Source organism: Labeo rohita, chromosome 11 (assembly GCF_022985175.1).
Source record: "Labeo rohita strain BAU-BD-2019 chromosome 11, IGBB_LRoh.1.0, whole genome shotgun sequence".
In the NCBI taxonomy this organism is placed as follows: Eukaryota; Metazoa; Chordata; class Actinopteri; order Cypriniformes; family Cyprinidae; genus Labeo; species Labeo rohita.
In genome coordinates, this window is record NC_066879.1 from 18,260,897 (window position 1) to 18,285,661 (window position 24,765).

The window sequence follows — 24,765 nt, forward strand, 5'->3', positions numbered from 1 at the left end:
AATCAAATTATGAAGATGTTTTCAAGATATTCAGGTTACCTGGCTCAATTTTATTTTCAATCCTGTACCTGCTGATCCCTTCAAGATAGAAAACAATCCTTACTAAACAGCTTTCTTTTCTATTTATTTTACAGAAATCCACCATAACACTTGGGACAGTGCACCCAAAAAGTTTAATTCTGTCATTGTTTCTTCACCCTCATAATTTCTGACCACTGTTCATACTTGTCAAGACTTAAATAAGAAAAAAAAAAACACAGTAAAAGTGGTTCATACGACATGTGCACTATATTCCAAGTCTTTCGGGGCCACAACATTGTTTTATGTTAATAACAGATCAAAATAAAGTGGTTATTCATTGATAATATGAATAATTGACATAACATAATTAACATAATTGTTTTTTTTTCATATTTACTCAAATCTGAAACTGCATGGCTTTTATCAAAACAACATTTATTGTTGTGTATGTAGTAGTTGAACATTTGTGGATTTTGGTAGAACGTAACATGAATTTTTGAAGTGTGAAAGATGTGAGATTGAAGTGTGAGATATTTTCCTCACACAAATATATCAAATGGTTTTAGAACACTTGGAATCTGGTTGTTATTATTAACTAAAACTGTTACAAATTGATTGAAATAAAGCTGAAATAAAATGCAACAAAAGCTAAGTGGGGAAAAAAAGCCAAGTAGAAACAAAAAAAATAAAATAAAATACCCTGACAAAATCACATCACAAAATTAAATAAAATAACACAATAAAATAAAATTTAATTAATTCAAATTATTTAATTGATTGTTAATTGAAATAAAACAAAAATGCTAGACGGAAACAAAAACAAAAGCTAAAACAAATTAAATAAATTTAATACAAAATAAATAGAAAAAAAAATTGTCAATCACATCACAAAATTGCTGGGAAAAAAAATTTAAAGTCATTTAAAAAATCATTAATTGATTGTTAATTGGAATAAAGCTGAAATAAAACAAAAATGCTACATGGAAAAAAGCTAAATAAAAATAGGCGGGATCACATCACAAAATGACTACAAATTAAATAAAATTAATTAAAGAAATGTTAATTGAAATAAAGCTGAAATAAAACATTACAAATGCTAGATGAAAAACAAAAAAAAAGCCAAATAAAAATAAAAACCTAAAAATAAAATAAAAAAGTCACATCACAAAATTTACAAATTACATAAAATTAATTTAAAAAAATTAATTGGAAAAAAAAATAAAAAAACTGTCAAAATTACAATCACAAAATGACTACAAATTAAAATGAAAATTAAAACAAAAAAAATATAAAGGCTAAAATAAAATATTAATTAATGCTATAATAGCATGTAAATAATACCAAAAAACTAAGACTGCTTGGAATAAAGCAAACAAGTCATAGAGACTTGTATGGTGCTTGTAGGAGTTTGAGAATTGGCAGAGGATACAAAAAGTCAAAGTTGCAATGACAGAATTTCTATTTTTTGGTGAACTATCCCTTTAAAACAAAAACAAAAACTTCCATTCTCTCACTCTTCCTCAACCATGATCTCTCTGTCTTGGTCCTGCAGGTTGTTTTTGCCACTTCCTATGACTGGTGGAGGGGTGTGGTCACACCTGTCCGCCCTGTCCGAGTCGAGATCCAGCTCCTCGAAGGAAGAAACGCTGGAGGCGTCGCTTCTCTCCACATGGTCAAAGTCCCAATGTCGATCTCTGTCTTCGTGCGAGTGCGCCCGCGTGGTGGACGGAGCAGGTGAAGTGTCCCGGCTCTCCGAAGGGGGCAGGCGGCTCATGGAGCTGCGCTCGCTGTGGGAGTCAGCACCTGTATGTCACACGCCCACACAAACATAAGAGGTGATTCATTTCGCCACAGTGTCACAGCGAGCAAGCAAGCAGCACCTCTGCTAATGAAAGTGTCTCCTGTGTGGCTAGCATACAAAAGCTAAAATATTTCTAGAATTCCTGCCCTCCTCGTCTCTTAACATCTCAGTACAAAAAGAGACACTCGTTCCCTTCTGTTTAATCAGCTATTCCAGGGTGTTTCTGCTGCGGTGCTACTTGCTAATTAGCAGTTGTGTGTGTGTGTTTGTTGAAGGGAGATGATGAGTGTTTGGAGAAGCGCATGTGTTGGTATTGGAGTGCATGAACACAAATCTAGATAACTAAAAACACAATGCCATCATGCTGAAATACTGGTGTACAGTTGCTGTGGGTCGTCTTAGTAGTTTTTAGCACACATTATTGATGGTTTAAAAGATGTCAGCATGCATCCCTCCTTCATTGCACATCTATGCAATTCTTCCACCAGTTTCATCATCTACCAGGAGAAAAATGTATGTCTGATTGCTAAAAAAGTAATCGTACATATACTTCTCAATAAGTCTGTGGTATCACTTATGTGGTAAATCTTTTGAATTCTTTAATTTGATTTTTTTTAATATTCAGACCAATACTGATAATAATTATTAGGATCATAACAAATAAATGGCTAAAATTAAATTTACAATTTTGTCTAAATATATAGGTCATTTTCTTTATATTAATATGAAATTAAAAATTAATTTTTCCCCCTCCGTTTATAAAAAATTATTTGAAACAGAGATGCATTCAGGCCAATACTGATAATTCAATAATTATAATGATCATAACCAATAAATGTCTGATGTTAAAAATCAATACTATTTTGTCTAAATATATAAATATTTTTTTTAAATAATATGAAATCAAATTTTCATTTTTTCATGCATAAAAAGTACTTTGAAACAGAGGTGCACCTCTATTTAATATTCAGGCCAATACTGATAATTCAGTAATTATTAGGATCATAACCAATAAATGTCTGATATTAAAATTCTATGCAATTTTGTCTAAATAAATAAAAAATGTAAAATCATTCATTTTTAAATGCTACACCAGTATTTTTATTCGTAACTAAACATATTTTTTGTTAATTAAAACAAAGCTAAAATAAAATATAAATATTACTTAAAAACTGAAAATTAAAAATTATGATTAAATATCTTACCTTGGCAACCAACTGAAATAAATCTAAACAGAAATATAGAAACTAATAAAAATGAGTAAATAATTTTAAAAATTAATACATAAATTGAGCAAATAAAATTACTAAAACCTTAATTATTAACTTAAAATATAAAAATAAAGGCAAATTCGGGAATAGTAATAAATATTATTAAAATAATGAAATAATACTAAAATAACACTAGGTCTCAGTGAAGAGTTTCTTCAGAAATGTAAAATATAGTTTTTCATATTTATTCTTGGATAAAAAAATGCTTTGGAATGCACAAATATTAAAATTTAGTCCAATACGATAACCTTAAAATTATTATTTCATTGTGGCTGATAACCAAATAATATTAACCTGTAACCAAATCATATACTATTTAGTCTAAACAAGAAGAAAAATGTTCATTCTGAGATTTGCTAAATATTATATTTTTAACAGTGCCATTAAATTATTTTTGTGTTTGTTTTTTTTTTTTTTTTGATTAAGTGAGGGTTTGATGGCAAAGGCAATCTAAATGTAAAAATGGAAATTATCCAATATCAACCAACATAGATTTTAATTTTTTATTTTTTTGGAAATATCAACCAATTAATTGATATAGTACCAATATTGGTAACTATGAAAACAAACTCCCTATTAAAACGATCTTTTGTGTCACTGCAGGATACACAGGAGTTTTGTACATAAACACACACATTGGTTTTTACGGTTTATGGAGACTCTCCATAGGCGTAATGGTTTGCATACTGTACAAACTATATTTTCTATCGTCCTACACCTTATCCTATCCCTCACAGAAAACTCACAAAAAAACAAAAACACAAAAAACACAATTTAGTATGTTTTTTAAACCATTTGAATTACGAGAAAACGGTCATACCCAATGTCATTATACAAATTTGTGTCCTCATAAACCACATAAACATGCACACACACACACACCACACGCAGAGTAAGTGACCGTATGAGAGAGGACAGACAGACTAACAGATTGAGCAAGGTGCCACACAGCCTGAGTTTTACTAAGAAGTGTGTGTTTGTGTGTGCGCTCGTGCTGCTTGTGAAGGAGACCCCGCACGCTCACACTCAGCGTGTCAGAGTGACAAACGTGTCAGGACCGCCTGCGTCTCAGCTTTTTTTTTCTGCTTATGTCAGTGCTTCTAAGATGAAGGGATGTTTTGTGTGTCTATTAGATGACCGTTCACTTAGTGTTTATCTGCCGCCTGCTCTTGCTGTCAACGTGGCATTTTTCTAAGTAGAAACGGACAGACTAGATGAAGGGAGGATAGCTAGGGATGACAGGGACGTGTGTGAAAATGAGAGAGGAATAAAGATGAAGAGACTGATAGTGTCGGAGAGAGAGAACAAAGTGTCCTTCATATGCCATCAGCATGCGTGGAGGCGGCCGCGGGAAACCGTAACATTTGATGTATATAGTGCTTCAACTCGCACACTGCTACAAATGCGTGTCAGTAGTAATCGTAACACATTTAGAAAGACTCGATCACAGTATAGAATATAACAACAAATCAGAAGAGAGAAAAGAGCTCATCTCTTTTTAATTGTTTACCACCCGCTTTCTGCAGGAAATGGCATATTTGCAGCATGCAAATAGTGCTGAGTTGTGAATATACACTCTGTAATGAGCCTAATTTACATAGAAAAGAGGATGTTTGCACTAAAATTATGTTGCACAATTTCTATGTATTTAATGCCTAGTTAAACTGAACTGCAGTGTTCAGATGAAAAAAAAAAAAAAACACATGAATGTGCTGTTTTAAACAAGGGTGTCAGAATATTATAAATTATTAATTGTTTATATTTAAATTATACTAATAATATTAAATTATAAAGTAATACAATTATATTTAATATTAAAGTAATAGAAATGTGTTAATATTATTTAATTTTTTCCACATTTTCAATTTTTAATGGAGAGAATATGCATTTAAATCATTATGTCACATGAAAAAAAGCATGCATACATACAATATACATCAGTATATTTTAATAAAAAGTATCTAAGATGCTTCAAAATTCATCATCAAATCAGTCAAATTATTTATATATGTTTTATTCTTTTTATTTAAGTATACTAATTAGGTTAGAAGTCAACAATTTTCAGTTATTTTATTTTATTTTAATGGAGCAATGCTGATTACTTCATTAAAGCACATGTTAATTTACCCATATAATTTTCATTTTACAAGTAGTGATACAATTGCCTTAACCTCACAAAATCTGCTTCTAGAGAGTTGAAACTGTCAATAACACAGAATTTGTTTTTCCCAAATTTATTTGTTTTATTTTTTTCCAAATTCCGTTTTTTCCATTTGAATTTTAATAGACTCTGTTTTAATGGTTATATTAAAAAAATATTAATCAAAATCATGTTTAATGAATCGAAATCGTGAAATTTAACAATTTAAAGCAATTTATTAAAAGTTTAACAAAAATTACATTTATAAGGCCCTATGAAATACTCTCTGAAATATTTTTTTAAATCCAGTTTTATTTTGACCAAAATAAATTCCGTTTTCTATTAATTTTCTGGATTCTGTTTTAATGGTTTCATTAAATTGTAATCATCAAAAGCATCTATAATTAATTGATTTTATTAAAAAAAAATTCCATAAAAAAAGTTTTTTTTTTTTTTTGCTTTTTGTAAATCAGAACTTTATTATTATTATTAGTAGTAGTAGTACTATCATTTCAGTACATTAAATAATATATTTCTGTCACTGTTTCTTCAAGTTAAACTGAACTTTCAATTTGACGGGTTGCTGTGAAGACCTGCAAGTTTCGGTTCGTATATGTGACCCTGTCAATTTTTGCAGTTTAATATTCACAGACAGTAGTCTATTTCGCTTTTTGATTTAAATCTACTGACCTACTTTTAATTTATTAATCCAAAATTTGGCAAATTCTGTGACATTCCATGTTATACAGTAAATTCCATTTTAATGTTCAGATTCTGCGATTCCTTCTGCTTTTTGGCAAGGGCCCTATAAAATAAAAACTATATTATATATCTCAAAATTGTCTTTGTTGTTAATTTCTCACAAAGAAACGCAATCACATGTGTTTCAAGCAGAGATAACCTTAGTGAGTGTATGCTTAAGTGCAATCACTATTTTGTGATTTATTTGGGGGATGTGAAATTTAAGGTTATGATTACCCTTGGGTTTTCATATGTGACGACCTGCCGCACACAACACACACCCACACACACAGAGACAGGCCTGGCCATTTAAAGCACATTTTAGTGCAATATGCCACTTTGACAAAACTCATTTTGAAGCTGTTTCGTGAACAGCATCTTTCACCAGGGAACAGATGTTGAATGCTTAAATCTGAGCGGCGAGGTCAGCTTCGCACCACTTCAGCAAAACACAGCGATTCCTTCGGCATGACAACTAAAACATCACTTGACAACATCACTTGCGCTATCTGCTTAAAACTACGTAGCTGACACATTGCTGAAACATCACAACATCAAGTTTTTTTTTTTTTTTTTTTTTTTTATTATTGCAATTTACTCAATCTTAAAAAGAGATGATAGTGCATATTAATAATTAAACGGTCAGTCATTTCTGCTTTTACAGCTGCAGTGAAACATCGCTGGCAATTTCAAAACACAGACATCTGCTCCGAGACAATCAGAAGTACTTCACAATCAAGGACTAGAAAATCTGTTTTCTTCCTTTCACATCTGTTCTCTGCACTTTGTGCCACTACAGGCACACTGCTAGCAGACTTCTGCTCATTAAAACTTGTGTAAATAATTTCACAAAAACAGTGACATTTTTCGGTATACTGTATAATGTACACTGATAAATCATACCCACATGTTTATTTTTGGTACTAGGAAGACAGCTAGACCCAAAAAAACTGACAGAAATAAAAGTGTAAAAGTATAAAGTGCAGAAAAAATAATCAGTGATAGTTATTGGTAATAATAATGGGTTTGATCCCTCGGAAACGCATTATTTAAAAAAAAATGTGTACTGAGAAAAAAAAAATTGGATGAACTATTCCTTTAACTTACAAAATACTACAGAAACAGATGATAATAGGGTGGGCGATATGGCCAAAAATATAATATATTTCTTTTTTTCATATCAGTCGATATCGATAATTATCATGATAAATGTCAAATTTTTATTTCTATTTTTATTTTGCTACGAAGTTGTAAAAACTAGACGGTTAAATGTGGCTTTAAAATATTCTTTATGGTCAGAACATGACAAATACTTCATGTTTTTTGAATTCATCATACTTTTTCCTGTCATTTTCCTTAACAAGATAAATATCTTGTTACTTATTTCTTAGTTTTGCATTGTTTTAATGAGTAATATTGTTTCAAATCAAGAAACAGGTTTGTGTTACCTGATAATATTAATAATAAAACTTTTTTTTGTCTCTTAGAAATACACATTTGATAGTAGCTTGAGTTCGGATGCAGATGTAGATTTATGTTAATTATCAAAATCAGTAATCAGTAACCTCATTTTTATATGGTGAAATTTAAGTATTGATTTTTTTTTTTTTAATTAACCATTGCTCTTCCATAGTATCATCCATAGATCATGATAATAACAGTTAAAACCACAAATATAGCACCTCAATACCATGGTTAAAATGTAATACGGTTCCTATGTATTTGTAAAATACTGTCTGAAAAACAGTCTAAATACATTTAGTATAAATGCATACATGCTATAGCTTACTCACAAAAAAAAATAAAAAATACTGTAATTATATTCAATTTCTCCTCCTTAAATACATTTAATACATGTCTACAATAATAATACAATCTGACACAAATATACCTACATTTCTGACACAATACCACTGTGCAGTTAGTGCTACTACAGTAAATCTATGGTAAATTATGGCGATTTGTACATTAAAAAGCGCGATAATTATCGTTATCAATGTATCGCCCAGCGCTAGATAATAAATAGATTTATAATGCATTTTATACATGTTAATGTTAATAATTAAAGTTAAAAAAAAAATTAGCAACTAACTTTGCTTCTTAGCAAGTGCTAATTTCGAGAGTCTGCTTATCCCGCTAGAGGATCAAACATGCGTTTGAACGACAAGAGGACAGTAGAAACAAGACATGCTGGGAAACATATTCAATTTAGCAGCACATTTGGACCCAATAAACCAGCAGGCTTCAAATTTGTCCTTTAATCTTTCATCTTCTCTGCTTTAATCTTCACCTCTATCATATATTATAGTTATTACTATGTGTTTGTTTCAGGGTAACAGGTGGAACTGGCATCACTAGGACTCTCACACACACACTGTCCAGGACAGCTGGTGTGGACAACACACCCCTCAGGTCACAAACAGCTCACCCGTGTTTCATATTTGCTCGGCGGTACCTCTGGGCTTTGGTCTGATGAGGGCAATACGCCATACACACACACAGATTGTGTCTCATTATCACTAGAGCAGGTGTAGGTGATCGCACAAATCCGCCAATATGACACATCCACGTCAAAACTCCATAAGGTGATGGCTAATGCCTATTAAAACACTTTGCTGCTAAATGTGAACCACTGAAATACACTCGTCGCATTAAATGTGAACTTGAAATGTCTAGGAATCAAAATGTCATGGAAAAACCAAACAAACTATGTTTAGTAGTTCACATACATAATCTATTTTTGTCAAAATGGTTGGTTCTTAGCCAAAATGAGGCTTGAAGTGTGCAGATAATCAAAAGAAAGCCTATGTTTAAGTTTTATTCCTTTAGTAAAAGATAAGAAAGCATCTGTGAATTGAATAATTAGATTACCTGTGATGTCCGTCCTCCCGTCCTCTTCAGACTCTTTTCCTAATAACCATCGTTGGGCCTCTCTAACTTCGGGAACATAAAAATCACCCTGCCGAGCCAGCGGGCCCATATAGTGGATCATTCCTCCTTTGTAGATCTCTAGAAATGGATGTGCGCACAACTTCCTTTCCTAAGAGACCGATAAAGAGAAAGTGAAAAAGGAAATTATAATTTAAACTTCTTTCAGTTCAAACCCTTCATATAACAAAAGCTCAAAAAGAAAATGATCTAAGCACTTTTCCAAGCTGAAATACACAGTAAAAAGTTTTTTTTTTTTGCAAGAAATTAATAGTTTTTGTCAGCAAGGGTGGATCAAATTGCTCAAAAGACATTTATGAAGTTATTAAATCATTTCTGTTTTAAATAAATGCTGTTCTGAAGTTTCTATTGAAGCAAAGAATCCTGAATAATATTTCAGCAAAAATGTTTTCAACATTGATAATAAATGTGTTGAGCAGCAAATCAGCATATTAGAATGATTTCTGAAAGATCACGTGACACTAAAGACTGGAGTATGATGCTGAAAATTCAGCTTTGCATCACAGGAATAATTTTAAAATATATTCAAATAGTAAACATTTATTCTAAATTGTAATAATATTTCACCATACTACTATATTTATGATCAAATAATAGTATCTAATAATCTAAATATATATTAATAATTAAATAAAACAAGTTAGGTCTCTTATTTTATGCCAGTAGCCTTTTTCATTTCACATAATAAAATAATTTAAACTCTAATTGATATTTCATGTGCATTTATTTATTTATTTCAGTTCATGCTGGGATTTATTCTGTGATAATTGCTGGCATATTTTTACTGAACATTATCTCTTAAATAAGGACATTTTGCTCTTATTGTCATGTTAAATCTATAAAAATTGTCTTTCCTAAAAATCATAAACTTCCCTAAAGGATAAACATTTGGAAATTAGTTCACTATTACAATAAAAATATCCTGATAATTTACTCACACCATGTCATGAAAGATGTTCATATATTTCTTTCTTCAGTTGAAAAGAAATTAAGTTTTTTGAAAAAAAAAAAAAAAAAAAAAACATATTAGGATTTTTCTCCATATATATAGTGGATTTCAATGGTGGCCAATGTGTTGAAGGTCCAAACTGCAGTTTCAATGCAGCTTCAAAAGGCTCTACAGGGCTCTTTTTATATTTATATACTTTTTAACCACAAATGCTCATCTTGCACTAGCTCTATGATGCTTACGCGCATCTTCTTGCATTAAATAAACACATTGGAAAGGTCACGCATGACACTTGACCTTTCCTATGTAATGCATGAAGTCAAGCTAATGCAAGTTTTTTTTTTTATAAAATTTTCGCTAGATAAGACACTTATTCCTCTGCTGGGATTGTGTAGAGCCCTTTGAAGCTGCATTGAAAGTGCAACTTGAACCTTCAACTCGTTGGCTCCAATTGAAGTCCATTATATTGAGAAAAATCCTGGAACATTTTCTTCGAAAACCTTAATTTCTTTTCGACCAAAGAAAGAAAGACATGAATATCTTGGATGACATGGGGGTGAGTAAAGAGTGAATCATCAGGAAATTTTAATTCTGAAAGTGAACTAAACCTTTAAAGCTGATTTAGGAGAAATCCGTGGCACTCAAGGCGATGGGTTAACGGAACATTTTCCTTGTTAGCAATGCTACATTTCCTCTATAAGGTCTGACTTCAAGACCGAGAAAGATAGATGAGAAGAGAGGGAGAGCAAATAAAAGGAAAAGTTGAAAAGCTAAGAACAGGTTTTCCAGAGACACTAAGATTAGAGAGCTGTGTCCACCCACTGACACTTCCTCTTCCTCCTTCCTCCTTCCTCTCCTCGGTTTTCTCCCTTATTACTCACTGATTTCAACCCTGATGAAGCCTGGACTGTTGAAATGCCCTCTCTATCTCTTACACATTATTCTGAACACACACACACTTCTTATCAAAGCCTGCAAAGCTTCCTTAATTTCAACCCATTTTAAAGAGCCCCCAACAGTGTTGTTAAACCTCCTATTGAGACAAATCATGTCTTGTGATCTTTTCATTAAAATCTTATGAGCGCTAAATCACATTAATTGAAACGGGCGTTTTTAAACAAGGAGTATACAAAAAAATAAAAAGAGGCTCTGTTTGCGATGCTCTGGATGTTTCCTGTTTTCTGTGTAATAAATGAGAATTTGTTAAAGACATCCAAAATGCATAATTAAGATAATTATATTCTTTTCAAACCCCTAAAAGGCCCATCGCTGCATCTAGACTACAGACTATGTGCCGCTTTCACTTCAGGCAGGGTGTAGTTAACAGTAGTCAAATGTTACATCAATATTCATTAAGCTGATGAATATTTTAAAGTGAAGTGTTGAATATGCAAATCAGAAACTGTCTTATGTAAGCGACTGAAGTGCAAGAAAACATGGCTGGACAGAAATTATATTTAGATAAATTAGTTTGTTGAAATCGCATTGGTACAAACCACACAACTGCTCCCCACTAAAAAGAGACCCCCCAGTGTTCAGTTGTCTACGTGTACTCAAACAGTCTGGGACATCAGGGACATCTCTGTTCTTCAGCTTTTACTGAATATCTCTCCCACCATCTGTTCCTCACAGACAAAGTCTTTCAACACCTGTATGACTCAGTCAGGTTGTTAAGTCGAATCTAATTCTGACAGATTTTGGTCTATATTATGATCAGAATCCAACTCTTATAATCATAGATATATATATACTTATTCATCCTTACCCAATTGACTCTTTATCGCCTTGCCTTTAGCATTAGCATAAATTCTGTTCCTACACTATAAAAAAAAATAAACACTGATGGTTCCATTAAAAACTTTTAGCATTCATGGAACATTTTCACTGCATTAAAGGTTTTTTTTTTTATAGTGGAACAAGGTTCTTTATACAAATAAAACATTTTGCACACTAAAGGGAACCCCAAGTATTAAAGGAGAAGTTCACTTCCAAATCAAAAATTTAGAGATAATTTACTCATCCCGTTGTCATCCAAGATGTTCATGTCTTTCTTTCTTTACTCGTAAAGAAATAGTTTTTTTTTTAAGGAAAACATTTCAGGATTTCTGATATAATGGACTTTTATGGTGCCCCTGAGTTTGAACTTCCAAAATGCAGTTTAAATGCAGTTTCAAAGGGCTCTAAATGATTCCAGCCGAGAAATAAGTGTTTTATCTAGTAAAACGATTGGTCATTTTCTAACCTCTCTTTTTAACCTCAAATGCTCGTCTAGTTTAGCTCTACATGAACTCTGTGTATTCCGGTTCGAAAAACTCCCATCTCATTTTCTTCTCCAACTTCAAAATCAACCTAGATCGCTGTTCTACCTTTTTTTGTAAAGGGCATGTATTTGATCTTCTTTGCATGTTCACTTTGTAAACACTGGGTCTGTGCTTCTGCTGATATGTAGGATGATTTTAAAGTTGAAGGAAAAAACGAGATGGGAGTTTTTCGACATACTCTAACTGTCTTGAACTGGAATACACAGAGTTCACACAGAGCAAGATAAGATGAGCATTTGAGGTTAAAGAGTATATAAATTGTAAATTTTTCAGAAAATAACTTTGTTTCTAGATAAGACCCTTCTTCCTTGGCTGGGATTGTTTAGAGCCCTTTGAAGCTGCATTTAAACTGCATTTTGGAAGTTAAAACTTGCGGGCACCACAGAAGTCCACTATATGGAAAGAAATCTTGAAATGTTTTCCTCAAAAAACACATTACGACTGAAGAAAGAAAGAAACGAACATTTTGGATGACAAGAGGGTGAGTAAGTTATCTGTACATTTTTGTTCTGGAAGTAAACTTCTTCTAAACTTCTCCTACTTCCCCTCCTAAGACTTGTATGGCTTAATATAACATAAATTATGTCTCTTACTGGAATATGTAGTAGAAAACCCATGAAAGACTTACATTATTTAAAAAATCCACATCGTTTTATGCATGTTTCGTACTATGGGGGGTGCCATTATTTGGATGACATGAAATAGTTTGCATGTCAAGTGAAATCTGTGCTGAGAAACACTTTCAGTGGCTGCGGCGTCATGACAAGCGTCGCATGTTTACGTCCTGCCAGGATGGCATCTAGCGTTTCTTGTCTCTGCCATTTATAAGCTCTTTCAGTAGCTGTGCTCTACTTAAATCCTTAAAGGCATCAAGGCTAAAGTAGAGAGAACAAAGATGCAGGTCTTTAGGAAGTTTTATTTGTCTTTCTGCTCTTTTCTCCTCTTCTTATCGCTAGTAAAGCAGAGAAGACGTACATTGTTTCTCTTGTTGCCCTTCGGCTAAAAATTACAACCATAAGTTGCACAATGTGGCATTGTATCAGTATTGTATTTTTTGAGTTATTGAGTTATAGCAACAGGTAGCGGCAGTAGCTCATTGAGTGCAACCATTTCACGTCATTGTGAAATAAATGTGTATAAAACAATGTGAATCATGGGTATCATGTAGTAGAAAACCCATGTTTCAGTATAAGACATCATCTATGCTATATTAAGCCATAAAAGTCTTAATACCTGGAGTTACCTTTAAGAACTGTTCACTGAAAGGTGAACAAAAATAGTTCTGTGGCATCACTGCAAAACCCTTTCTGGAATCTTTAAACCATTGAACTCACAAACAGATTCAAAGAATGAAAAAGGAAAAGGCCTGATCTGAAACCTTGATTTCCCCACCACGGCCCTATTCTACTTCTGACAGATGATTGACGTGCACTGCCACGAACAAAGCTAGATTACTGGGGCCGTGAACAGGGATAGGAGACAGAAGGGACTGGAATCTGGGGAATTACGTAACGCTATTAATATTCCAATATCATAAACAATGTATCTGTGCCATACTGTTTGAGATTTGCTCCCTCAAGGCCTGAAAAAGAAAAATGCACAGATGAGCAAATTTAAACAATGTCTGTTGGTTCATTGATTCTGACTCTAAGGTCACAAAATTGGGCTGATTGTTTGTGCAAGGATCTATGTTAAAAATAAGCTCAGCTAATTTATCATTATTAGAAGTTTTGGCTTTTTTCGTCTACTACAACTTAAAATGCTGATGCATAATCCATAAGGGTATTGTCCTGTTCTCTCTCGTGGGATTTTGTAATTGCTTTATGGGTGAACTATTGATTCTAGATAATTAACCAGCTCACAGTCCCATGTGGCACTTTGCAATCAAAACAAAGCTGAAAGGCATGAAGATTCATATCCACCATCATCATCAGGTCAATAGTCTCTTGTGTCATTTCTTTGCCTCAAAGAATCAGCCATTGTTCATATATTTTACCATACGTATGCTGCGCTATAAAATTACATTTTTGTAGAAGCCTAGGTTTGCATTTATATCCAAAGGCATTTACAAAACTCCTCAATAAGGCGTTTAAACAAAGCAATCAACCTTAATAAATGCCAAAAACTTTACTTTCAGAAACTTACTGTAATGCTCTAGTGTCGACAGCTGTTCGTTGTAGAACAAAGCAAATGTCATTTAAAGGAATAGTTCACTGCAAAAATGAAAATTCAGTCATTATTTTAATCACCTCATTCCAAACTTACTTTCTTCTGTGGAACACAAAAGGTGTGTTTTTGAAGAATATCAATATTTGAATAAGTCACTCTTTTCAGTGTAGTTAAAATGAATGAGGACCGAGTCTGCCAAGTTCCAAAATGACAGAAAATGTCATTAAATATTCATAAAAGTAGTCCATATTAACTATCAAGTCATTTAAACGAATTTCCAGTTGATTCCCGTTATTGGCTGGTGATAAATCTGTGCATGGCTTAAATACAACTGTGCTGAATGGCATTTCAAGGTGAGACATTGAATATTTGTTTATAAAATCAATGTAGAAAACCAAATTAATGACGCTGGGGAAAGTAGAAAAAAATACAGAAGCAAAAAAGGCTCCATTGCAAACTCCAAGAAGAAAAGAAAACAGATGGAGAGGAAAAGAAAAGGGATGGCTGGGGTAAGCCAGAGACGAAGATGAAAAGCTGTCAAAGTTTCTCATCCAAATTCAAAAGGAAAGGTTCTATCTCACATTGCTGTTCTTCTCCGTATATCCTTTTAATTAATGTTCCCTCATATAGATTCAGTCTCGCTAGACTCACGGAGATAGAGAGAGAGAGGAAAAACAGGGCATGGAAATGCCTTCCACTTTTCTTCTTCTCAACAATAGAGGAGGGTATGATAAGCATGGATTGCCTTTCTACTCTATGAAAAGAATGTTGAACTCGGTGATGCTCCAAGATCAGATTCAATGCTTTTATTCATTCAAAGAATCACAGAAATAACGATCCGGATGGAGTGAGGGACCATAGTCCAATAGAAAATGTGTCAAGCGTGATATTACTTCAGTACACGTCTAATAAGACATTTAACATTTATGAGTCTGATGGCAGTTTCAGAATACAACCTTTAAGAAATAAAAATATCAAGTAAGATTTTGTTCATTGCTTCTCATAGAAAGCAAAGAGATTCATTAGACTGATTCAATCCTGTTGTGATTTTTTTTTTTTTTTTTGAGAAACAGAACCCAGTATTCAAGAGTTTTAGAAGATCAACACAATGTCTCAATTTTTGCTCTGATTTGCCAGGTTACCAACATCTCCAATCCAAATTCAAAGATCTCAATATAACCCAAACATTTCTCAACAGACACTTATATCTCACTAATCTTTTTCTAGAATTGTGTAATACAAACTCGCAATTCTGACGTTTTTTCTTGCAAATTTGAGTTTGTATCTTGCTATTCTGACTTTTTTTTTCTCAGAATTGTGAGATATAAACTTGCAATTGTGAGTTAAGTCCAGAGACTGATATGTTTTCAGAATTGCGAGTTTATGTCTCACAATTCTGACTTAACTCGCAAGTGCATGTTATAAAGTCAGAATTGTGTCATGCAAACTCTCAATTCTGAAAAACTTGCAATTCTGAGATTTTTTTCTCAGAATTATGAGTCTGTATATCGCAATTATGAATTTTTTCACAGAACTGTGAGTTTATATCTCATTATTCTGACTTTTTCTCAGAACTGTGAGTTTGTATCTCACAATTCTGACTTTTTTCTCAGAACTGTGAGATAAAAATTCACAATTATGACGTTTTTCCCCCACAAATACGAGTTTGTATCTCGCAATTCTGACTTTTTTCGCAATTGCAAGTTTATATCTTGCTATTCTGACTTTTTTCGTAGAATTGTGAGATATAAATTCAAAATTGCGAGTTAGAAAATCAATTTTGAGGGGGAAAAAAGACTGTTTTTTATTATTTTTTATTATTTTTTTTTTTTTTTAGAATTATGAGTTTGTATCTTACAATTCTGACTTAATAACTCACAATTGCATGTTTTTAAAGTCAGAATTGTGAGATATAAAATCTCAATTCTGGAAAACTGCAATTCTGACTTTTTTTCTCAGAATTATGAATTTGTGTCTCACAATTATGACTGTTTCTCAGAATTGAAAAATATAAAATCCAATTTTGAGGAGAAAAAAAGACTGAATGTTTTCAGAATTGCGAGTTTATATAACAATTCTGACTTTATAACAGACAATTGCAAGCTTATATCTCACAATTCTGAGAAAAAAGTCATAATTGCGAGATACACTCACAATTCTGAGAAAAAAAGTCAGAATAGCAAGATATAAACTCACAATTCTGGAAAAAAGTCATAATTGCGAGTAACAATCTCATAATTCTGAGAAAAAAAATCTCAGAATTGCAAGTTTTTCAGAATTGAGAGTTTGTATTTTGCAATTCTGACTTTATAACATTTACTTGTGAGTTAAGTCAGAATTGCAAAATACAAACTCTCAATTCTGAAAACATGTCAGTCTTTTTCCCCCTCAAAATTGGACTTAATAACTCACAACTGCAAGTGTATATCTCACAATTCTGAGAAAAAGTCAGAATAGCAATATACAAACAATTACCTTTATTTTTCATTCAGTGGTGGAAATGGGCTTCCTAATGTAAACAATTCCTGTGATGCAAGGCTAATTATTCAGCATTATTAATTCAGACTTCAGTGTCAAATGATCCTTCAGAAATCATTCACAGATGCTGATTTGTTGAATACAAAATTTAACTGTTTTCAATATTGAAAACAGGTTGTGCTGGTTAATATTTTTGTGGAAACCATGATAAATTTTCTGTTCAAAATAACAGTATTTATTTAAAATAGAAATCTTACGTAGCATTATAAATATCTTAACTGCCAATTTTGATCAACTGAATGCATCCTTGCTTAATAAAAATAATAATTTCTTAAGAACAAAAAAATACTGACCCCATACTTTTGAACGGTAGTGTAAACCAGTCTCGTAAGCTATAAAAGAGAAACCTCTGACAAGTATTTTTTTTTTCTCTCTTGTAAAACTTAATGGTGCAACCAGATAACACTTGACCCTGCGGCAACAAAAATGACTATTAACTAAATAACAAAATGCCATATTGCTCCTGCAAGGTGAAGGGATCTTTCATAGTGACAGACCACTACCATAAAATATCTCCAATATCCTAAGTGTCTCTAGGGATGGCACATCTCATGAGAGAAAGATATGTCGCAGAGAGAGACTCTACGCTATTTACGAAAAAGACGTGAGTGACAAGGAGAACAGACCCCTGCGGTGACTGCTGGAGAAGCCCATCAAATATTTGGCTTGGTGATTGAGTAGCTTTAAGATTGTCTGGGACGTCCCTCCATTGCAATTCAAACTGGCTCTGCATTTAGAAACGTGTTGTTTTTCTACTGCAAAAGAAACGGTGAGCGTATCTACAGGGTGTTACAACTATTTCTCAAAATTGCTGTGATGTAATATTATTTATATTTTTTATTATTATAATAACAAAATAATAGTATATTTTTTACTTTTTCTATAAAGCATTGATACCAGACACATACCAAAATCTCTCTCACACAAACAGAAAGTAAAAAGGAAAGAGAAGGTCAATCTGGCCACTTCCAACAGAGATTGCCTGTGAGAAATAAAACATTATTGATGTATTTGTATAACTTTATTCCTCTCACACGCCACAGGTTTTCATGTGAGAACGGATGAGTGTTTTCTTTTCTTTCGTAAGTTCTTAGCCTGGGGATAAACATCTAATGGAACGTCAGAGGAAAACCCTTTCCAAATATACCCTGCATGTTTTAAGAAAAATAAACACAAGTACTTTGGATAAATTTGGGACTAAACAAGACCTTATGGCCCAACGTACAAATGTACTGTTTCTAAACACAGCATATCCTGTCACTAGCATCTCACACACACACACACACACACACACACACACACACACACACCACCACCACCACCATATGCTTTGTCTTGGGCAACCACAGTGGGCTGAAAGTGTTTTGAAGAGATAAAAGGGCCAAGAACAGCACCAAACCATGCATGTATGAACTAGGTCAGCACTTTTCTGAAGTGCTGATTCTGAAACAGTTTATGTCTTTGTTATTAAAATCAATTAGGCCGATAGGTGAAGCCTGGATCTTGCATATTTCATGGATTTGTTGCTGGTTGGAGATTAATAACCTAATCATGTCTAAACCTTTTTGCAGAACTAATGTCTTCTCCTGTGTAGGAAATTCCCAGCTGTGATATTATCTCAATAGAAAATGTCAAGATCAGTCAGAAAGAAATCTATCAGGTCTGAGATAATAAAGTGTTAATAGGGGCAATGTCTAAGGCTTAAACTCAAGGTAGATTTGAATAACACACCCTAGTAACCTCCTTTAGCAACTGGTCAGAAGACTCCAGTAACCTCCTGGCAAAACACACTGTACCAATTGTAATGATCGTCTAAAAACCTAGCAAGTTTCCCAGAACACCCTAGTATACTCCTAGTAATGGTTCAAAACACTAGTAACCTCCTAGCAACAACCCAAAACCCTAGTAACTTTCTAGAAATCACTAAAAACATAGTAGTAACCTACTAGCAACCACCCAGTATGTACTAGTAACCACCTAAAACCCAAGTAATGTCCCAGCAATTACTAAAAACATACTAGTAACAACCTAAAACCCTAGTAATTTCCTAGCAATTACTAAAAATACACTAGTAACCTCCTAGCAACTGCCCAGAACAACCTAGTAACCTCCAAGCATCCACCCAAACTACCAATAACTTAGTACTTAGCACCAAAACACACTAGTATTTTACCTTCCTAGCAACCGCCTGGTGCAAATGCACAAAACACTAGTAACTTCCTTGTACCATCCAGAACACCCTGGTAACCTCCCAGCAACTGGCCAAAACACACTATTGATCTAAAACACTAGTAACCTCCTAGTAACTACTTAGAACACACTAGTACCCTCCTAACAACTGCCCAGAACACCCTAATAACCTCTAAGCATCCATCCAAACTACCAATAACTTCTTAGCAAACACCAAAACACACTAGTACTCTTCCTTTCTAGCAACTGCCTAGAAAACCCCAGAAAACTAGCAAATGCTCAAAACACTAATAACTTCCTAGTACCACTCAGAACACCCTAGTAACCTCCTAGCAATTCGGCCAAAACACACTATTAACCTGAAACACACTAGTAACCTCCTAGTAACTACAGTACTCAGAACACACTAGTAACCTCCTAGCAACCGCCGATCACTAAAAACACACTAGCAACCACATAAAACCCAAGTCACTTCCTAACAGCACTAAAAATACATTAGTAACCTCCTAGCTACCACTAGTAACACTAGTAACCACCCTAGTAACCTCTTAGCAATCATCTAAAACGCACTATTAATCTAAAACACACAAGTAACCTTCTAGCAATTGCCCAAAATTCCAAGTAACTAACTAGCAACTGCTATCTAGAAATGGCCCAAAACACATTAGTAACCTAAACCATACTAGTAACCTCCAAGCAAGTTTCCCAGAACACCCTAGTATAGCAACAACCCAAAACATAGTAATTTTCTAGCAATTGTCCCAAAAGACTAGTAACCTCCCAGAACACACCAGTAACCACCTAAAACCCTAGTAACGTCCTAGCAATCACTAAAAATACACTAGTAACCTCCTAGCAACCACCCGAACTACTTCTTAGCAAACACCAAAACAAAATAGTACTGTACTCTCCTAGCAACTGTCTAGAACACCACATTAAACTTCAAACAAATGCCCAAGACACTAGTAACTTCCTAGCAACCACCCAGAACACCCTAGTAAACTCCTAGCAACCGACCAAAACACACTAGTAACCTTGTAGTAACTACTTAGAACATACTATTAACCTTCTAGCAACCGGTTGAAAAAAACATCTAAACCAGCCTAAGCTGGCTAGCAGGTCGTAGCTGGTTTAAGCCCCTCTAAAACCAGCCTGCTGACCAGCTGAGACCAGGCTAGATGACCAACTAAAACCAGTCAACCAGCCTAAGATGGTTTAGCTGGGGGGGTTTTCAGCAGGGTATAAACCTAAAACACACTAGTAACCTCCGAATAACTACCAAGAACACACTAGTAACCTCCTAGCAACTTGCCAAAACACTAGTAGCTTCCTAGTGACTGCCCAGAACACCATAGTAACTTCCTAGCAATGGCCCAAAACACACTAGTCACCTAAAACTTTCTGGTAACCTCCAAGTAAGTTTCCCAGAACACTTTAAACCCATCCAGAATATTAGTAATTTTCTAGCAACTGCCCAAAAACACTAGTAACCCACTAACAACCACCACCCAGAAAAACACTAGTAGCCACCCAAAACTCTAGTAACTTCCTTGAAATTGCTAAAACACACTAGTAACCTCCTGGCAGCCACCAAGTTTGCACTAGTAACAACCTTAAATCAAGCAATCACTAAAAATACACTAGTAATCTCATAGCAACTGCCCATAACACCATAGTAAGCTCCCAAGCATCTGCCAAAACTACCAGTAACTTTTTAGCAAACACCAAAACACACTAGTACTGTACCTTCCGAGCAAGTGCCTAGAACACACCAGTAAACTTCTAGCAAGTGCTAGTACCTTCTTAATGACTGCCCAAAACCACTTGTATCAGCCACTTAGAACACCCTAGCAACTGCTCAGAACACCCTAGTGACCTCCTAGCAGCCATCCAAAACAAAACTTCGTAAAGCCCAAAAACCTTGAAACCATCCTAACAGCCACCAAGAGCACCCTAGTACTCTCCTAGCGACAACCCAGAATATATTGGGAATACATAGCAACACATTGAAACCCAGGTGAAAAGCCATGGTCAATTTCAGGAAAAGGTTTTAAAAGTTGTACCATCTCAAAGGTTTCACACATTCTGTGCTCACAAACCTCAGACAATCTAAAACAGTCCTCAGCTTCAACAGACACATCATATCCCAATATTCCACAATAGACTGCCGCTGTCCACTGGAATTCTTCTCTTCCGACACCTGCTCTTGTCCTCCTCCTCTAATGACAGTAATCTATAGGATTACGGGGTGGACAACTGTCAGACGTCACTGAAAAATACAGGGGATGGACAACAAGTGTGTCTTTACCAGCAGTAGACAACCATCACCATTATCTGCCACTTAATCTCTAAAAATACGTTTAGACTTTAGTACCATTATTTTGACAAAAAAAATAGGTATTTTAAAGATTTCTTGTAAAGAAAAACAACAGACTACATGCTACAGTTTAATAAATTAACTATATTTTACATTAAAAAAAAAAATACTAGGAAGTTAGTGGCTACCGTCAGCTGTTTAGACACTAACATTCTCCAAAACATCTTTTTTGTGTTCAGCAGAAAAAGAAAGTAATTCAGGTTTGAATAACATACAGTAGATTAAACCAGATTTGATGTAGATCACACATGGTATGAATTTCTCCCAGTCCTTTCTGTACCAAAAGTCAATGCCACACCATCTCAAAGACCCCATTATGAAATTTCGCGCGCAAAGCACTGACTTCATCCTCTTTCACAAACAACTTTGTTCGAAGAAACTTGCTTTCTCAGATTAGTGTGGCCTATTTGCGCCAACTAAATACATTCAATTGGTCTTCCCTTGTAAATCACTGACCCGAGAAAGACGTCCCAGTGTTCGTCTTTTGTCAAAGCCATTTCCTTAAGCTAAATGGTTCTGGTCCTCCTCTAAGCTCCCCTGAGCTCCTGAGACTCCAAACTCACAGTCGACTGCTCCTAAATTTCATTACAGGTCTGGGCGAAAATCCCCTGGCAGGAAGCGAAAAGGAAAGCTGAAATTTGCATGCGTTATCTTGAAGGAGAGGTCCACCGGTTTGGCAGGGTCCCCTTTGTCAGTTCTTTAAACAAGTAGGACTTGCAACTACTCTAGTAGTGAAAAATGGGCGGTATTACCAAAAAACGATTAAGAAAAGTCTTTCAGACCATCTATAAAGTTCAAAAGAGACTATTTCTTATTTGCTGGGAAATGGGTACAGTCTGTCACAATGGTGGTAGAATCACTCTCTATGATGAATGAAACATCCCAGGAGCTCTAGGGAACAACAGAAAGAATCCAAGAAAAAAAACCCCCACAGGTGTTCATATTTCACACAGGACAAGATAAAAGCACATTTTAGGTATCAGACTGAAAGAAGAGATTGCTTCGCCTATCCTAAATCATACCTTATCATTATGTGGTCCACAATCTTGCCAAAGTGCGCATCAAACTTGTGGCATTTTTCTGTAAGAGGCTTTAGCATTTTTATCCTTTCCAAGAGAGGCTTGACCAAATACTGTCTGTAGACAGCCAATGATACTGACATTTTTTTTGTTCATTTTCATGACGGCTACTTCATGAACTGTACCACTTTCACAACCTCCAAGATAAAAGTTATAAATTAAAAAACGAGACAAGAAAATCTGAGCCATGTGAAACTCAGCCCGGTTACCAAGGAAACGTTCGGAAAGATTTCCATGGAGATTAGATCCTTTGATATTCCAAAGAGAAGAAAGATGGGAGAGAGGGAACCATCCGAAGACACAGATCTGATGAGAAAATCCATCATTAGAGAGTTTTTTTTTTTTTTTTTTTTATCTGAGAGAGAGAAAGACAAGGAATCCCAATCAGTGAATATCATTACCGGACAAATCCAGACTTCAACATGGGCTACTCTAACTCACAATAGCCTACTTTGTTAATGGGGAAGCCCTGCAATTAACCCCCCGGCAAATAAATTTCTCTTAACCGTAGATGAAAGACAGCTACCTCAAAGTTGCTTTGATTTGATCTAAAACTAGTTTTGTTATTTTTCGTGCAATAGAAAAGGTCAGATTTTGAGTAAAGGAACCTAGGCGTGAAAGATCACGATGACCTTACTGAGGCAAAACAAAGCTGAGAATCTTAGATTCAACTTACCCAAACGCAAATGTTTTTTTTAAACATTAGAGATGCAAGAAACAACTAGTAGGCTTTGAAGTAAAAGACATCAAAGGCATTAAAAGAAAAAGAAAAAAAAGAAGTGACATATTGTAATTGTGGAAGTTAATCGGGGATGTCTGGAAAATGCCTTTGTTGAAAATAAATAAATATCTATCTCTTCATCTATTCATCCTTTAAAGGGGACTGTTGCAGTGCCTAAATGATTTGTTTACTACCTGAAAACAATTATGGTTTCTCTCCTCATTATCTCTATGGCTAGGAAACACAATCTGGATCTTATTATCTACTCTACCATTCAAAAGTTTGGGCTCTGTAAGATATTTTAATGTTCTTGTGCTAACTAAGGCTACATTTATTCATTTAAAAATGTTGCAAAATATAATGAAAACTTAAAATGATTGTATTCTATTTTAATATATATTATTTTAACATATATATTCTATTCTATTACTATAGTCTCAGTGTCACGTATGCTGATTTTAAAGAGAAACTATTTGTAACATTATAAATGTCTTTACAGTAACATTTGATCAATTAAATGAATCCTCGTTCATCCAAAAATGTAAATTCTGTCATTAATTACTCACCCTCACGTCGTTCTAAATCCGTAAGACCTCTGTTGATCACAATTACAGTATTTTTTATGAAATACGAGAGCTTTCTATCCATGCATAGACGACAACGCAACTGACACGATCCACATCCAGAAATGTCGTGGTACATTCTTAGACTATAAAGAATAAATAGGGAATACTTAATCTTTCAAAATGAAGCAGCAGTATCTTCTCAGGTAAAAGTTATTAGAACTGCGTCCATCACACTGCTCTGACTTTATCAGCCCGTTTATATCCTATTATTTGATTCGCTCTTGTCGCTTATGACAGAACAGCTAATCATGATGATCTTGTCTTCGGAAAAGATTATTTTATTCACTTGCGTCAGAAACAGTGAATCTCTTTAAAAACTGGCTGTTGTTTTCACTACATTGCATTGTTATATTTGGTGAAAGTTTTACCCCCAACTGACACTGTTACGTTTAATACTCACCATATACTCACGTTTGGCACTTGGTGAGTGTTAGTTTTAGGCCCTGTAGATAACCATAAAAATGCTTAATACTGGCACCGATAATCGGCCAGGCACATAGTCGGTCAACCCCAAATCTGTATGGACCAATATAACAAAAAATATTTTTTTTTATATATTTTAATTAATTTTTATTTATATTAAGGGTCAACCAATATGTGTTTTTCAGGGCTGATGCCGTTACCGATTATTACAGATTAGAGTAGACCGATAACCGATATTTTGAACCAATATGTTTGGTGCAAAAGTGAAAATTATGTCAAAATTAAGAATAATAAGTGATCTTACAAAATGCTTTTAAAATTTCTTGTCAGCAAATCAGTTTTGAAAATGACTGATACCGATAACCATAAAAATGCTTAAAATTGGCACCAATAATTGGCCAGTCCCACAATCGGTCAACCGCAAATCTATATGCACCAATATAACAAAT

At 34.2% G+C, this 24,765-nt stretch overlaps 1 protein-coding gene across 1 annotated transcript in view; it reads right to left on the bottom strand.

Annotated features, from left to right (window-relative positions):
- Positions 1–244: 244 nt before the first annotated feature.
- The window catches only part of LOC127172990 (testis-expressed protein 264 homolog), a 55,240-nt gene continuing 30,719 nt past the window's right edge, over positions 245–24,765 (bottom strand). The window contains exons 3-4 of the mRNA XM_051122572.1: positions 8,846–9,014; positions 245–1,824 (exon numbers count right to left, since the gene is read on the bottom strand). Coding sequence (XP_050978529.1) covers positions 1,532–1,824; positions 8,846–9,014 — 462 coding nt within the window. The 3' untranslated portion in view covers positions 245–1,531. The remainder of the gene's footprint in view (positions 1,825–8,845; positions 9,015–24,765) is intronic.